Source organism: Cervus canadensis, chromosome 8 (genome assembly GCF_019320065.1).
Source record: "Cervus canadensis isolate Bull #8, Minnesota chromosome 8, ASM1932006v1, whole genome shotgun sequence".
Lineage (NCBI taxonomy): Eukaryota > Metazoa > Chordata > Mammalia > Artiodactyla > Cervidae > Cervus > Cervus canadensis.
This window is the reverse complement of record NC_057393.1, coordinates 64,485,497-64,500,720: the sequence shown is the minus strand read 5'-3', so window position 1 is coordinate 64,500,720 and position 15,224 is coordinate 64,485,497. Positions and strand designations below refer to the sequence as shown.

Here is a 15,224-nt window from a genome sequence, read left to right as displayed (position 1 = left end):
CTCTCACTATTCTCACACCATCCTATGCCCCTAGTTCATGCCCCTAGCTCTTAAACAAACTACTTGTTAGCTATCTGATTTAAACATTCTCTCCTCTCTGGCCTATATACATGTTCTGTTTGGAGTACTTTTTTCATACGCCCTATTTCCTGACTAATTCCTTGTCTGTTATATCTCAATTTTTTAACATATTCTGTCTTCCAGGAAGTCTTACTTTACACCTCTCATTTATCAGGTTCAGAATTAGATTTCTGTCTATGTGTTCCATGGTCTCCTAAGCTATCTCCAGCTAGGCATTCATCATACCATAGCATAAGAATATAAGTACCCTAAGAGCAAAAACAGTGTTATTCATTATTGCATCTCTAATACTTATACACAATGGTTATTATGTTAAAGAGATATTAAATAGATACTAAATGGCTTATATCTATTAAACAAATTATGTTTTAAACCAGAAGCAAATTAAAAAACAAGGCTGTGATCTTATCGTAAGTGTTGCAACAGTAGAAATAGAAAATAAAATTTGCAAACGTATACTTTTTTGGAAGTCCAACTTAATGGAATTATATTACAGTTTAATGGTTAGTTTTTCCACTTGCTACTTCATTCCAAATTTAGAAAGATAAGCAAGAAAAACATCTTAAGTCATTCATCCCACTGTATTTTCTCACTGAGAAAGTCAATTTCCGTATGAAGACAAGGTAACATATTTTATTTTTCCAATTGATAAGGACAAGAAGATAGTAACGGTATGTATACTCACAGAATAAATGAAGATGGCAATAGTAAACTATCACGTGAAGGTAGATATCAGTAACACAAGTAAAACTGGAAAATTTCAAATTTTGAAAAAATTAAACAACACACTCCATACTCTTTAACAGAAAAAAAAGAAAGAAAGAAAAGAAATCACAGGGAAAATTAGAAAATACTTAAAAGACAAATGAAAATGAAATTACAATGTACCAAAACTTACAGGACACAATGAAAGCAGTGTTAAGGGTGAAATTTATAGTTATAACTCTTGCATTAAAAAAACAAGATCTCAAATCAACAACCTAATTTTACAACTTAAGAAACTAGAAAAACAAGAAGAAACAACCGAAAGCTAGCAGAAGAAAAGAAATATCAAAGCACAGAATAGAAAATAATAGATAAAAAAAAGATAAAAAAAAAAAAAGAAAATAATAGATAAAATTAATGAAACCAAAAGTTGGTTCTCTGAAAAGAATTTTGTCAATGAAACTGACAATCTTTTAGCTACATGGATCAAGAAAAAAAAGCCAAATTACTAAAATTAGAAATGAAAGTGGGGATACTTCTACTGATTCTATAGAAAAACAAAGGATTATAAGAATTCTATGAAAAATTGCACACCAACAAACTGAATAACCCAGAAGAAATGGACAAATTCCTAAAAACACAAAACCTACCAAGACTAAGAAAAAAATAGAAAATCTGAATAGACCTTTAACTAGTAAGGAAACTGCTGACGCAAAGAGCTGACTCATTTGAAAAGACCCTGATGCTGGGAAAGATGGCAGGCAGGAGGAGAAGGGGACGATAGAGGATGAGATAGTTGGATGGCATCACCAACTCAATGGACATGGGTTTGGGTAGACTCTGGCAGTTGGTGCTGGACAGGGAGGCCTGGCGTGCTGCAGTTCATGGGGTTGCAAAGAGTCGGACATGACTGAGCGACTGAACTGAACTGAAGTAAGGAAACTGAATCAGTTATCAACAGTCTTCTGACAAAAGAAAAGCTCTGTTATTAACACAAATAAATGGAAAACATTTATTTGTTCGTGGATTGGAAGACTATTAGCTTCACTGGAGAATTCTATCACACATTAAAAAAACTAATACCAGTCCTTCTCAAACTTTTCAAAAAGACATGAAAGAACACTTCTTATCTCATTCTATGAGGCCAGAATCATCCTCATACCGAAGCCAGAAAAAGACACTACAAGAAAACTACAGACCAACATCATTTATGAGCACTGATGCAAAAATTTTCAACAAAATACTAAAAACCAAGGACTTCCCTGATGGTACAGTGGTTACAACTCTGCCCCCACTAATGCAGGAGTCCCAGATTCAACCCCTGGTCAGGAAACTAGATCCAACATGCCGCAACTAAAGAGCCCATGTGTTGCAACTCAGATCCAGCAAAGTCAAATAAATATTTCTTAAAAAATGCTAGCACACAGAATCCAGCAGCATATGATTATACACCATGATTACATGGTTACACATCATGACCAAGTGGAACTTACTCCTGTAATGCAAGGATGTTTGAACATATGAATATTGATCAATGTAACACACCACATTAATGGAATGAAGGGGAAAAAACATACATATGATCATCTCAACTGATGCAAAAAAAGCAACTGACAAAATTCAGTATTCTTTCATAATAAAAAAAAACACTCAAAAAACTAGGAATAGAAGTTGAACTATCAATATTTTAACATAATAAAAGCCATATTTGAAAAACCCACTCAATGGTAAAAGACTGAAAGCTTCTCCTTTGAGAATGAGAACAAGGATGCCCACTTTTGCCACTGTATTCAACTTAGTACTTGAAGTTCTAGCCAGAGCAAATAGGCAAGAACAAGCTTAAAGGTACCCAAATTGGAAAAGAAGAAGTAAACTGATCTCTATTTGCAGATAACAGTTTTTTGTTTTTGCCACACCACACAGCTTGTGGGATTTTAGTTCCCCAACCAGGGATTGAACCTGCACCCTTAGCAGTGAAAGCTCAGAGTCCTAGCCCCTTTTCCATCAGGATACTCCCCACAGATAACATTATCTTATACTAGAAAATCCTAAGAATCCTCCCGCAAAAACACTTGTTAGAACTAATAAATTAATTCAGTCAAGTTGCAGGATGCACAGACAACACACAAAAATGAGTTGCATTTCTATGTACCAGTAATGAACAATATAAAAAATTACAAAAACAAATCTAAGCATAAAGTACTTAGGAATTAACTTAACCAAGGAGGTGAAAGACATGCAGTGAAAACTACAAAAAGCTACTGAAAGACAACATAAATAAATGAAAAACACATGCCATGTTCATGGATTGGAAGACAACATTATTAAAATGTCAATACTACCCAAAGTGATCTGCAGATTCAATGCAAAAGACAGAAATAGAAAACTCCATCCTAGAATTCTTACAGAATCTCAAGGAACCCAGAATAGTCAAAACAATCTTAAAAAAGAACAAAACTGGAGAACTCACACTTCCTGATTTCAAAACTTAATACAAAGCTACAATAATAAAGTAGTGCATAAAAAACCAACTTATAGACCAGCATAAAAACAGACTTAAGAGACCAACGCAATAGAGAGCCAGAAATAAAACCTTGTATATATTGTCAAATGATTTTTGACAAGCGTGGCAAGACCATTCAATGGGAAAATGATGATCTTTTCAACAAATGGTGCCAGGAAAACCAAATATTTACACGCAAAAGCATGAAGCTGAACCCTTACCAAATACCACATGTAAAAATTAACTCTAAATAAATCGAGGACCTAAATATAAGACCTAAAACAGTAAAACTCTTAGAAGAAACCATAGGACAAAAGCTTCATAACACTGGATTGGGCAATGATTTCTTGTACATGACCCTAAAGGCACAGGCAACAAAAGAAAAAGAAAAAAACTGGACTTTGTAAAAATTAAAAAATTTGGATACAAAATATAGTTATCAATGGAGTAAAAAGGCAACCCATAAAACAGGAGAAAATATTTGCAAATCATGTATCTCATAAGGAATTAATATTCAGAATATGTAGAGAATCTCTAAAACTCAACAACAAAAAAATGAATAACCCAATTAAATAATAGGCAAAGGACTTGAACAGATATTTCTTCAAAGAAGACATACAGACAGCTACTAATAAGTACATGAAAAGATGCTCAACATCAGTGATTAGGGAAATGCAAAACTGCAGTGAGATACCACCTCACATGTACTAGGTTGGCTACTATCAAAAAAAAGAAAAGAAATGGGAAACGAAATAGCCACCCAAGACCAGGAAGCCCAGAGAGTCCCATACAAGACAAACCCAAGGCAAAACAACAAGACACATGTTAATCAAACCAACAAAAATTAAACACAAAGAGCAAATATTAAAAGCAGAAAGGGAAAAACAACAAATAACATACCAGGGGATCCCCATAAGGCTAACAGCTGATCTTTAAACAGAAACTATTGGTAAAGAATCCACCTGCAATGCAGGAGATCCTGGTTCAATTCCTGGGTCAGGAAGATCCCCTGGAGAAGGGATAGGCTACCCACTCCAGTATTCCTGGCCTTCCCTTGTGGCTCAGCTGGTAAAAAATCTGCATGCAATACAGGAGACCTGGGTTCAATCTCTGGATTGGGAAGATCCCCTGGACAAAGGAAAGGTTACCTACTCCAGTATTCCGCCCTGAAGAATTCCATGGACTGTATAGTCCATGGGGTCACAAAGAGCTGGACACGACTGAGAGACTTCCACTTTCATATGGGCCAGAACGGAATAGCAGGATATATTTAAAGTGATAAAAAGCAAAAACCTACAACTGAGATTACTCTATCCAGCAAGAATCTCATTCAAAGGAGAAATCAAAAGCTTTACAGACAAGCAAAAGCTAAGAGAATTCAGCACCACCAAACCAGCCTTTCAACAAATGCTAAAGGAACTTCTCTAGACAAGAAACACAGAAAAGGCCTATAAAAACAAACCCAAAACAATAAAGTAAGTGGTAACAGGATCATACTCATCAATAGTTACCCTGAATGTAAATGAGCTAAATGCTTCAACCAAAAGACGCAGATTGGCTGAATGTATACCAAAACAAGACCCCTATATATACTGTCTACTGGAGATCCACCTCAAACCTAGGGACATGAACAAACTGAAAGTGAGGGACTGGAAAAAGATATTCCATGCAAATAGAGACCAAAAGAAAGAGGAAATAGCAATGCTCATATCAGACAGAATAGACTTTAAAATAAAGAACATTAGAAGAGACAAAGAAGGACACTACATAATGATCAGGGGATCAATTCAAGAAGACATAATGATTACAAATACATATGCACTCAACACAGGAGCACCTCAAAAAATAAGGCAAATACTAACAAATAGTAACACAATAATAGTGGGGGATTTTTCCACTGGAAAAATCATCTAGACAGAAAATTAATAAGTAAACACAGGCTTTAAATGATACATTGTACCCACTGGACCTAAATGATATCTACAGGGCATTTCATCCGAAAGCAATAGATTTAATTATTTTCCCAAGTGCCCATGGAACATTCTCCAGGCTAGATCACATCCTGGGCCACAAACCAAGCCTTGGTAAATTTATTTAAAATTGAAATCATTCCAAGCATCTTTTCTGATCACAACACTGTAAGATTAGATATCAACTACAGGAAACAGTAAAAAAAACACAAACACGTGGTTGCTAAACAACACACTTCTGAATAACCAAGAGATAACTAAAGAAAGCATGCCTAAAAACAAATGACAGAAATCATGACAACTCAAAATCTATGGGATGCAGTAAAAGCAGTGCAAAGAGGGAAGTTTACAGCAATATAAGTCTACCTCAAGAAACAAGAGAGACATCAAACACACAACCTAAACTTACAGCTAAAGCAACTAGAAAAAGAACAACAAGAAAAAAACCCCTAAGTTAGTAGAAGGAAAGAAATCATAAAGATCAGAGCAGAAATAAATGAAAAAGAAATGAAAGACTATAGCAAAGCTGGTTCTTTAAGAAGATAAAATTGACAAACCGTTAGCCAGACTCATCAAGAAAAAGAGGAATTAAAAATCAAAACTCAAATCAATAAAATCAGGAATGAAAAAGGAGAAGTTACAACAGACAACACAGAAATACAAAGGATCCTAAGAGACTACTATGAGCAACTATATGCCAATAAATGGACAACTTGAAAGTAATGGACAAATTCTTAGAAAAGTATAACCTTTCAAACCTCAACCAGGAAGAAATAAAATATGGACAGATCAATCACTAGCATGGAAATCAAAACTGAAATCAAAAATCTCCAACAAACAAAAGCCAAGGGCCAGATAGCTTCATAGGTGAATTCTATCAAAAGTCTAGAGAAGAGCTAACACTTATCCTGATCAAACTCTTCCAGAAAAATGCAGAGGAAGGAAAACTCCCAAATTCATTCTATAAGGCCACCATCACCCTGACACCAAAACCAGACAAAGATGTCAAAATAAAAGAAAATTACAGGCCAAAATCACTAATGAACATGGATGCAGAAGTCCTCAACAAAATTCTAGTGAACAGAATGCAATAATACTCTTAAAAGATCATACATCATGAACAAGTTAGCTTTATCCCAGGGATGCAAATATTCTTCAATATACAAATAAATGTGATACACCATATTAACAAACTGAAAGACAAAAATCATATGATCATTTCAATAGATACAAAGAAATCCTTTGACAAAATTCAAAACCAGAAGAAACATAGCTCAACATAATAAAGGCCATATACAACAAACCCACAGCAAATATCCTCAATGGTGAAAAACTGAAAGCATTTCTTCTAAAATCAGGAACAAGACAAGGATACCCACTCTCACTACTATTATTCAACATAGTTTTGGAAGTCCTAGCCACAGCAATCAAAGAAAAGAAATAAAAGGAATCCAGATTGGAAAAGAAAAAGTAAAACTCTCACTGTTTGCAGATGACATGATTCTCTACATAGAAAACCCTATAGATGCCATCAGAGCTAATCAATGAATATAGTAAAGTCACAGGATATAAAATTAAAACACAGAAATCCCTGGAATTCCTATATACTAATAATGAAAAATCAGAAAGAGAAATTAAGGAAACAATCCCACTCACCATTGCAATAAAAAGAATAAAATACTTAGGAATAAATTTACCTAAAGAGACAAAAGATCTGTATGCAGAAAACTGTAAGATACTGATGAAAGAAATCAAAGATGACACCGGAAGATGGAAAGATACACAATGTTGTTAGGTTGATGTCAATGTATGACAAAACCCACTACAATATTGTAATTAGCCTCCAACTAATAAAAATAAATGAAAAAAAAAAAAAGAAGAAGAATCAATATAGTATAAATGACTATATGACCCAAAGCAATCTATAGATTCAATGTAATCACTATCAAACTACCAATGGTATTTTTCACAGAACTACAACAAATAATTTCACAATTTGTATGGAAACCCAAGTGATGCTGAACAGCCAAAGTAAACTTGAGAAAGAAGAATGGAACTGCAGGAATCAACCATCCTGACTTCACACTATACTACAAAGCTACAGTCATCAAGACAGTATGGTACTGGCACAAAAACAGAAATACAGACCAATGGAACAAGATATAAAGCCTGGAGATAAATCCATGCCCCAATGGACCTTATCTTTGACAAAGGAGGCAAAAATATACAATGGAGAAAACTGTCTCTTCAACAAGTAGTTCAGGGAAAACTGGTCAACTACGTTACTAAAACAATGAAATTAGAACACTTCCTAACTCCATACACAAAAATAAACTCAAAATAGATTAAAGACCTAAATGTAAGGCCAGAAACTATAAAAATCTTAGAGGAACACATAGGCAGAGCACTCTCTAACATAAATCACAGCAAGATCCTCTATGACCTGCCTCCTAGAGGAAAGGAAATAAAAACAAACAATTGAGACCTAATTAAACTTAAAAATTTTGCACAACAAAGGAAATTATAAGCAAGGTGAAAAGACAACCCACCCTCAGAATGGGAGAAAATAACAGCAAACGTAATGACTGACAAAGATTTAATCTCCAAAATATACAAGCAGTTCATGCAGCTCAATACCAGAAAAACAAACAATCCAATCAAAAAGCAGGCAGAAGGCCTAAACAGACATTTCTCCAAAGAAGACATACAGATGACTAATAAACACATGAAAGATGCTCAACACTGCTCATTATTAGAGGAATGCAAATTAAAATTATAATGAGGTATCACCTCTCATTGGTCAGAATGGCTATCAAAACATCTACAAACAATAAATGTTGTTTGATGTAGAGAAAAGGGAACCCTGTTATACTCCTGGTGGGAATACAAATTGATATAACCACTACGGAGAACAGTACAGAGATTCCTTTTAAAACTAGGAAAAAACTAACATACGACCCAGCAATCCCAATACTGGGCATTTACCCTAAGGAAACCATAATTGAAAAGGACACATGTACCCCAGTGTTCACTGCAGCACTGTTTACAATAGCTAGGACATGGGTGTGACATTGAAAGATGACATGGATATACACTGAAAGACAGGACACTGAAAGATGAACTCCCCAGGTTGGTAGGTGCCCAATATGCTACTGGAGAAGAGTGGAGAAATAACCCCAGAGAGAACAAACACATGGAGCCAAAGCAAAACAACACCCAGTTGTGGATGGGACTGGCGATGGAAGTAAAGTCTGATGCTATAAAGAACAACACTGCATAGGAACCTGGAATATTAGGTCCATGAAGCAAGGCAAATTGGAAGTGGTCAAACAGGAGACAACAAGAGTGAACATTGGCATTTTAGGAATCAGTGAACTAAAATGGACTGGAATGGGTGAATTTAACTCAGAAGACCATTATATCTACTACTGTGGGCAAGAATCCCTTAGAAGAAATGGAGTAGTCCTCATAGTCAACAATAGAATCCAAAATGCAGTACTTGGACTGCATTGGGTACAATCTCAAAAACAACAGAATGATCGCCATTTGTTTCCAAGGCAAACTATTCAATATCACAATAATCCAAGTCTATTCCCGACCAGTAGTGCTGAAGAAGCTGAACGGGTTCTATGAAGACCTACAAGAACTTCTAGAACTAATACCAAAAAAAGATGTCCTTTGCATCATAGGGGACTGGAATGCAAAAGTAGGAAGTCGAGAGATACCTGGAGTAACAAGGCAAATTTGGCCTTGGGAATCCAAAAAGAAGCAGGGCAAAGGCTAACAGGGTTTTGCCAAGAGAACACACTGGTCATAGCAAACACCCTCTTCCAACAACACCAGAGACGACTCTACACGTGGACATCACCAGATGGTGAATACTGAAATCAGACTGATTATATTCTTTGCAGCCAAAGATGGAGAAGCTCTATACAGTCAGAAAAACAAGACCAGGAGCTGACTGTGGCTCAGACCACGAACTCCTTATTGCCAAATTCAGACTTAAATTGAAGAAAGTAGGGGAAACCACTAGGCCATTCAGGTATGACTTATATCAAATCCCTTACAATTATGCAGTGGAAGTGACAAATAGATTCAAGGGATTAGATCTAATAGACAGAGTGCCTTAAGAACTATGAACGGAGGTTTGTGACATTGTACAGGAGGCAGTGATCAAGACCATTCCCAAGAAAAAGAAATACAAAAAGGCAAAATGGTTGTCTGAGGAGGTCTTACAAATAGCTGAGAAAAGAAGAGAAGCAAAAGGCAAAGGAGAAAAGGAAAGATATACCTATCTGAACGCAAAGTTCCAAGGAAAAAACAGCAAGGAGAGATAAGGAACACTTCCTCAGTGATTAATGCAAAGAAATAGAGAACAATAGAATGGGAAAGACTAGAGATCTCTACAAGAAAATTAGAGACCAAGGGAACATTTCATGCAAAGATGGGCTCAATAAAGGACAGAAATGGTATGGACCTAGCAGAAACAGAAGATATTAAGAAGAGGTGGCAAGAATACACAGAACTATACAAAAATAGATCTTAATGACCCAGATAACCACGATGGTGTGATCACCCACCTAGAGCCAGACATGTTGGAACACGAAGTCAAGTGGGCCTTAGGAAACATCACTATGAACAAAGCTAGTGGAGGTGATGGAATCACAGTTGAGCTATTTCAAATCCTAAAAGATGATGCTGTGAAAGTGCTGCCCTCAATATGCCAGCAAATCTGGAAAACTCAGCAGTGGCCACAGCACTGGAAAAGGTCAGTTTTCATTCCAATTGCAAAGAAAGGCAATGCCAAAGAACGCTCAAACTACCACACAATTGCACTCATCTCACACACTAGCAAAGTAATGCTCAAAATTCTCCAAGGCAGGCTTCAACAGTACATGAACCGTGAACTTCCAGATGTTCAAGCTGGTTTTAGAAAAGGCAGAGGAACCAGAGATCAAATTGCCAACATCTGTTGGATCATCAAAAAGGCAAGAAAGATCCAGAAAAACATCTATTTCTGCTTTATTGACTATGCCAAAGCCTTTGACTGTGTGGATCACAACATACTGTGGTAATACGGGAATACCAGACAACCTGACCTGCCTCCTGAGAAATCTTATGCAGGTCAAGAAGCAACAGTTAAAACCAGACATCGAACAACGGACTGGTTCCAAGTTGGGAAAGGAGTACGTCAAAGCTGTTTATTGTCCACCCTGCTTATTTAATTTATATGCAGAGTATATCATGCGAAATGCCAAGCTGGATGAAGCACTAGCTGGAATCAAGATTGCTAGGAGAAATAACATTAAGCTCAGATATGCAGATGACACCACCCTTATGACAGAAAGCGAAGAGGAACTAAAGAGCCTCTTGAAAGTGAAAGAGGAGAGTGAAAATGTTGGCTTAAAACTCAACATTCAAAATACTAAGATCATGGCATCCGGTCCCATCACTTCATGGCAAATAGATGGAGAAACAATGGAAACAGTGAGAGACTATTTTTGGGGGCTCCAAAATCACTGCAGATGGTGACTGCAGCTCTGAAATTAAAAGACACTTGCTCCCTGGAAGAAAAGCTATGACCAAATTAGATAGCATATTAAAAAGCAGAGACATTACTTTGCCGACAAAGGTCCGTCTAGTCAAAGCTACGATTTTTCCAGTAGTCATGTATGGCTGTTAGAGTTGGACTATAAAGAAAGTTGAGTGCTGAAGAATTGATGCTTTTGAACTGTGGTATTGGAGAAGACTCTGGTGAGTCCCTTGGACTGCAAGGAGATCAAACCAGTCAATCCTAAAGGAAATCAATCCTGAATATTCATTGGAAGGACTGATGCTGAAGCTGAAACTCCAATACTTTGGCCACCAGACGCAAAGAGCTGACTCACTGAAAAAGACCCTGATGTAGGGAAAGATTGAAGGTGGGAGGAGAAGGGGACAACAAAGGATGAGATGGTTGGATAGCATCACCAACTCGATGGACATGAGTTTGAGCAAACTCCGGGAGTTGGTGATGGACAGGGAAGCTTGGCTTTCTGCAATCCATAGCATTGCAAAGAGTCAGACATGACTGAGCAACTGAACTGAACGTGGAAGCAACCCATATGTCCATAGACAGGTGAATGGAGAAGGAAACTGGTACATTACCCAATGGAATATTCCTCAGCTATAAAAAGGAATGCATTTGAGTCAATTCTAATGAGACAAATAAACATAGAGTGTATTATACAGAGTGAAGTAAATAAGAAAGAGAAAGACAAATATTGTACATTAACACATACATATGGAATCTAGAAAGTTAGTACCAATGATCCTATGTGCAGGGCATCTGAGGAGACACAGACATAAAGAACAGACTTTTGGACACAATGGGGGAAGGAGAGGGTGGGATGATTTGAGAGAATAGCATTGAAACATATACATTTCCATATGTAAAACAGACAGTCAGTGGGAGTTTGATATTTGATGCAGGGGACCCAAAACCAGTGCTCTGTGAAAACCTAGATGCATAGAGTGGAAGGGAGAAGGGAGGGAGTATCAAAAGTGAGGGGACATGTGTACCTATGGCCAATTCATGCTGATTTACGGCAAAAACCATCACAGTATTGTAAAGTAATTGTGCTTAAGTCGCTCAGTCATGTTCGACCCTTTGAGACCCCATGGACTGTAGCCCATCAGACCCCTCTGTTCATGGGGATTCTCCAGGCAAGAATATTGGAGTGGGTTGCCATTTCCTTCTTCAATTGTAAAGTAATTATCCTCCAATTAAACATAAATAAATAAATACATAATTATGTGGCAAATAAGGTACAATATGCATGTTAGGTGGCAGGTTCATGAAAGTTATTCTCTATACTTCTCTGTATATATGAAATTTGTGTAAACAAATAAATTAACTTAAAAAAAGAAAATAACCAGTATAGGCAACAGTCTAGAGAAACTGGAACCCTTGTGCACTGTTGGTGGGAATGTAATGCTTTATCTACTATGGAAAAGAGTATGGTGTCTTCTCAAAAATTAATACCATCTGATCCAGCAATTCCACTCCTGGGTATATACTCAAGAATGAAAGGCAGTGTCTTGAAGAGCTATTTGCATACCCTTGTTCACAGCAGCATTATTCACAATAGCTGACATGTGGAAGGAGCCCAAGTGTCCACTGAGGGATGAATGCATAACAAAATATGGATATATACAATGGAATATTATTCAGTCTTTAAAATGAAGGAAGTTTCAACATATACAACAACATGGATGACCCTTGAAGGACATCATCTTAAGTGAAATAAGCCAGTCACAAAAAGGCAAACACTGTATGATTCTACTTACATGATGTACTCAGAGTAGCCAAAATCAGAGACAAAAAGTAGAATGACAGTTGCTTGGGGCTGGGAAAGTGGGGGTTGGGGAGTTATTGTTTAATGAGTACAGAGCTTCAGTTTCACAAGATGAAGAGAGCTAAGCAGATGGATGGTAATAATGGTTGCATAAAAATGCAAATGCACCTAATGCCATAAACTGCATATTTAAAATTGGTTAACATGGTAAATTTTGTTTTTATGTTCTTTTCACAATAAAAAATGTAAATGGATTACTGTGAAATCAGCTGTAACTTAAAAAAAGAGGGCCTGGGGGCTTCCCTGGTGGTCCAGTGGTTGACATTCCACCTTGCAATGCACAGACACCAGTTTAATCCCTGGCCCAGGAGGATCCCACATGCCATGAGGCAACTAAGCGTGTGTGCCAAATACTGAGCCCACACTCTAGAGCCCGAAAGCCGCAACTACTCATTCCACTCTCCATAACTGCTCAAGCCTGAGTGCTCTAGAGCCTGTGCTCTGCAACAAGAGAAGCCACTGCAATGAGAAGCTAGCATACCGCAACTAGAGCAGCTCCCACTCTCTGCAACGACAGAAATCCCACACGAAGCAACAAACACCCAGCACAGCCAAAAATAAAGTATTTTAAAAAGTGTTTGTGAAAAAGAAGTCAGAAAGCAGGATGTTTCATACTATAGAATACTAAAAATCAGCACACTCAACATGCCTTGGTTTTAAATTATTAAACATACAAACTTTATTAATTCCCTTATAACTTTACATATAAACTTTGGTATTCTAAAGACAGACATTTAGAAAAATAGTTTCTTTCATGCTAAAATTGCTTAAGTTAGTCCCTAAAACACAGGCTTTCACAGTAATAAGCTAGCAGCTTATCTACAACTATTAAGAACAAGAGAAAACGTTGTTTTGACCTCAAAGGCTATGAAACAAACTAAAGTTAAAGTCTCCTTATATTAATAGTGTCCTAATGGACTGAACAGAGAAGCCAGAAGATGGATTTTTTCATAGGCTACAAGAATTCTTACCTGGGAGATCACCCTTTGAGATGGTATCTGTATCCAAATTGTAGGTGTCCTGGAGACGCAACAGAGCTTTGGCTGCCCCAACCTGATCTTCATCATTAGGGAAGTACTGTCTCTGAATGGTTAGGTTAGAGATAAAACCTTAAAACAGAGAAGCAAAAAAAGATTTAGACACAAGTTTGAAATGTACAATGTAGGGAATATAGTTGATAACTATGTAATATATTTGAACGGTAATGACATTTCATACCTAGACTTCTCATGGTGATCATTTTGAAATACACAGAAATATAGGATCAATATGTTGTATAACAGGAACTAACATAGTGTTGTAGGTCAGTTATATTTCGAAATACAACTCATACAAAAAGAGATCAGGATTGTGGTTATCAGAGGCAGGTGGTAGGGGTATAGGGGATTTGGAGGAAGGCAGGCGAAAGGTATAAGATAAATAAGTACAGAGGATGTAATGTACAACATGATAAATATAATTAACACTGCTACATAAAAAAAGTACATCCTGAGAGTTCTCATTACAAGGAAAAACATTTTTTTCTATTTTTTAAATTTTGTAACTACATGGGATGATGAATGTTCACTAATTAACTGTGATAATCATTCCATAATGTGTGTAAGTCAAATCAATGTACTGTACACTTTAAACTTCTATAGTACCATGTGTCAATTATATCTCAATAAAATAGGAAGAAAAAAGACTCTAGACCCTCACAGACTTTTAATTTCCAACATAAGCCTTATTTTTAATCTATATTATTGTAATTTTCCACTATATCATGTGTAACAAGAAAAAATTAAATACACTGAATGAGACTTCATATACTTCTAACTTGTTAAATCTTCCCAAACCATTTTTTTTTTCTTCATTTATTTTTATTAGTTGGAGGCTAATTACTTCACAACATTGCAGTGGGTTTTGTCATACATTGACATGAATCAGCCATGGAGTTACATGTATTCCCCATCCCGATCCCCCCTCCCACCTCCCTCTCCACCTGATTCCTCTGGGGCTTCCCAGTGCACCAGGCCCGAGCACTTGTCTCATGCATCCCACCTGGGCTGGTGATCTGTTTCACCATAGATAGCATACATGCTGTTCTCTCGAAACATCCCACCCTCGCCTTCTCCCACAGAGTCCAAAAGTCTGTTCTGTACATCTGTGTCTCTTTTTCTGTTTTGCATATAGGGTTATCATTACCATCTTTCTAAATTCCATATATACGTGTTAGTATGCTGTAATGTTCTTTATCTTTCTGGCTTACTTCACTCTGTATAAGGGGCTCCAGTTTCATCCATCTCATTAGAACTGATTCAAATGAATTCTTTTTAATGGCTGAGTAATATTCCATGGTGTATATGTACCACAGCTTCCTTATCCATTCATCTGCTGATGGGCATCTAGGTTGCTTCCATGTCCTGGCTATTATAAACAGTGCTGCGATGAACATTGGGGTGCACGTGTCTCTTTCAGATCTGGTTTCCTCAGTGTGTATGCCCAGAAGTGGGATTGCTGGGTCATATGGCCCCAGACCATTTTTAATGTTGCTTATGTAATCTGGCAACAGGGCTTCCCTGGTGGCTC

At 36.9% G+C, this 15,224-nt stretch overlaps 1 protein-coding gene across 3 annotated transcripts in view; it reads right to left on the bottom strand.

Moving 5' to 3' along the window:
- P4HA1 (prolyl 4-hydroxylase subunit alpha 1) overlaps positions 1–15,224 on the bottom strand; it is a 97,624-nt gene that overhangs the window by 50,614 nt on the left and 31,786 nt on the right. For all 3 annotated transcript variants that reach the window (XM_043476620.1, XM_043476619.1, XM_043476618.1), the window contains exon 5: positions 13,628–13,765. In XM_043476620.1, coding sequence (XP_043332555.1) covers positions 13,628–13,765 — 138 coding nt within the window. The remainder of the gene's footprint in view (positions 1–13,627; positions 13,766–15,224) is intronic.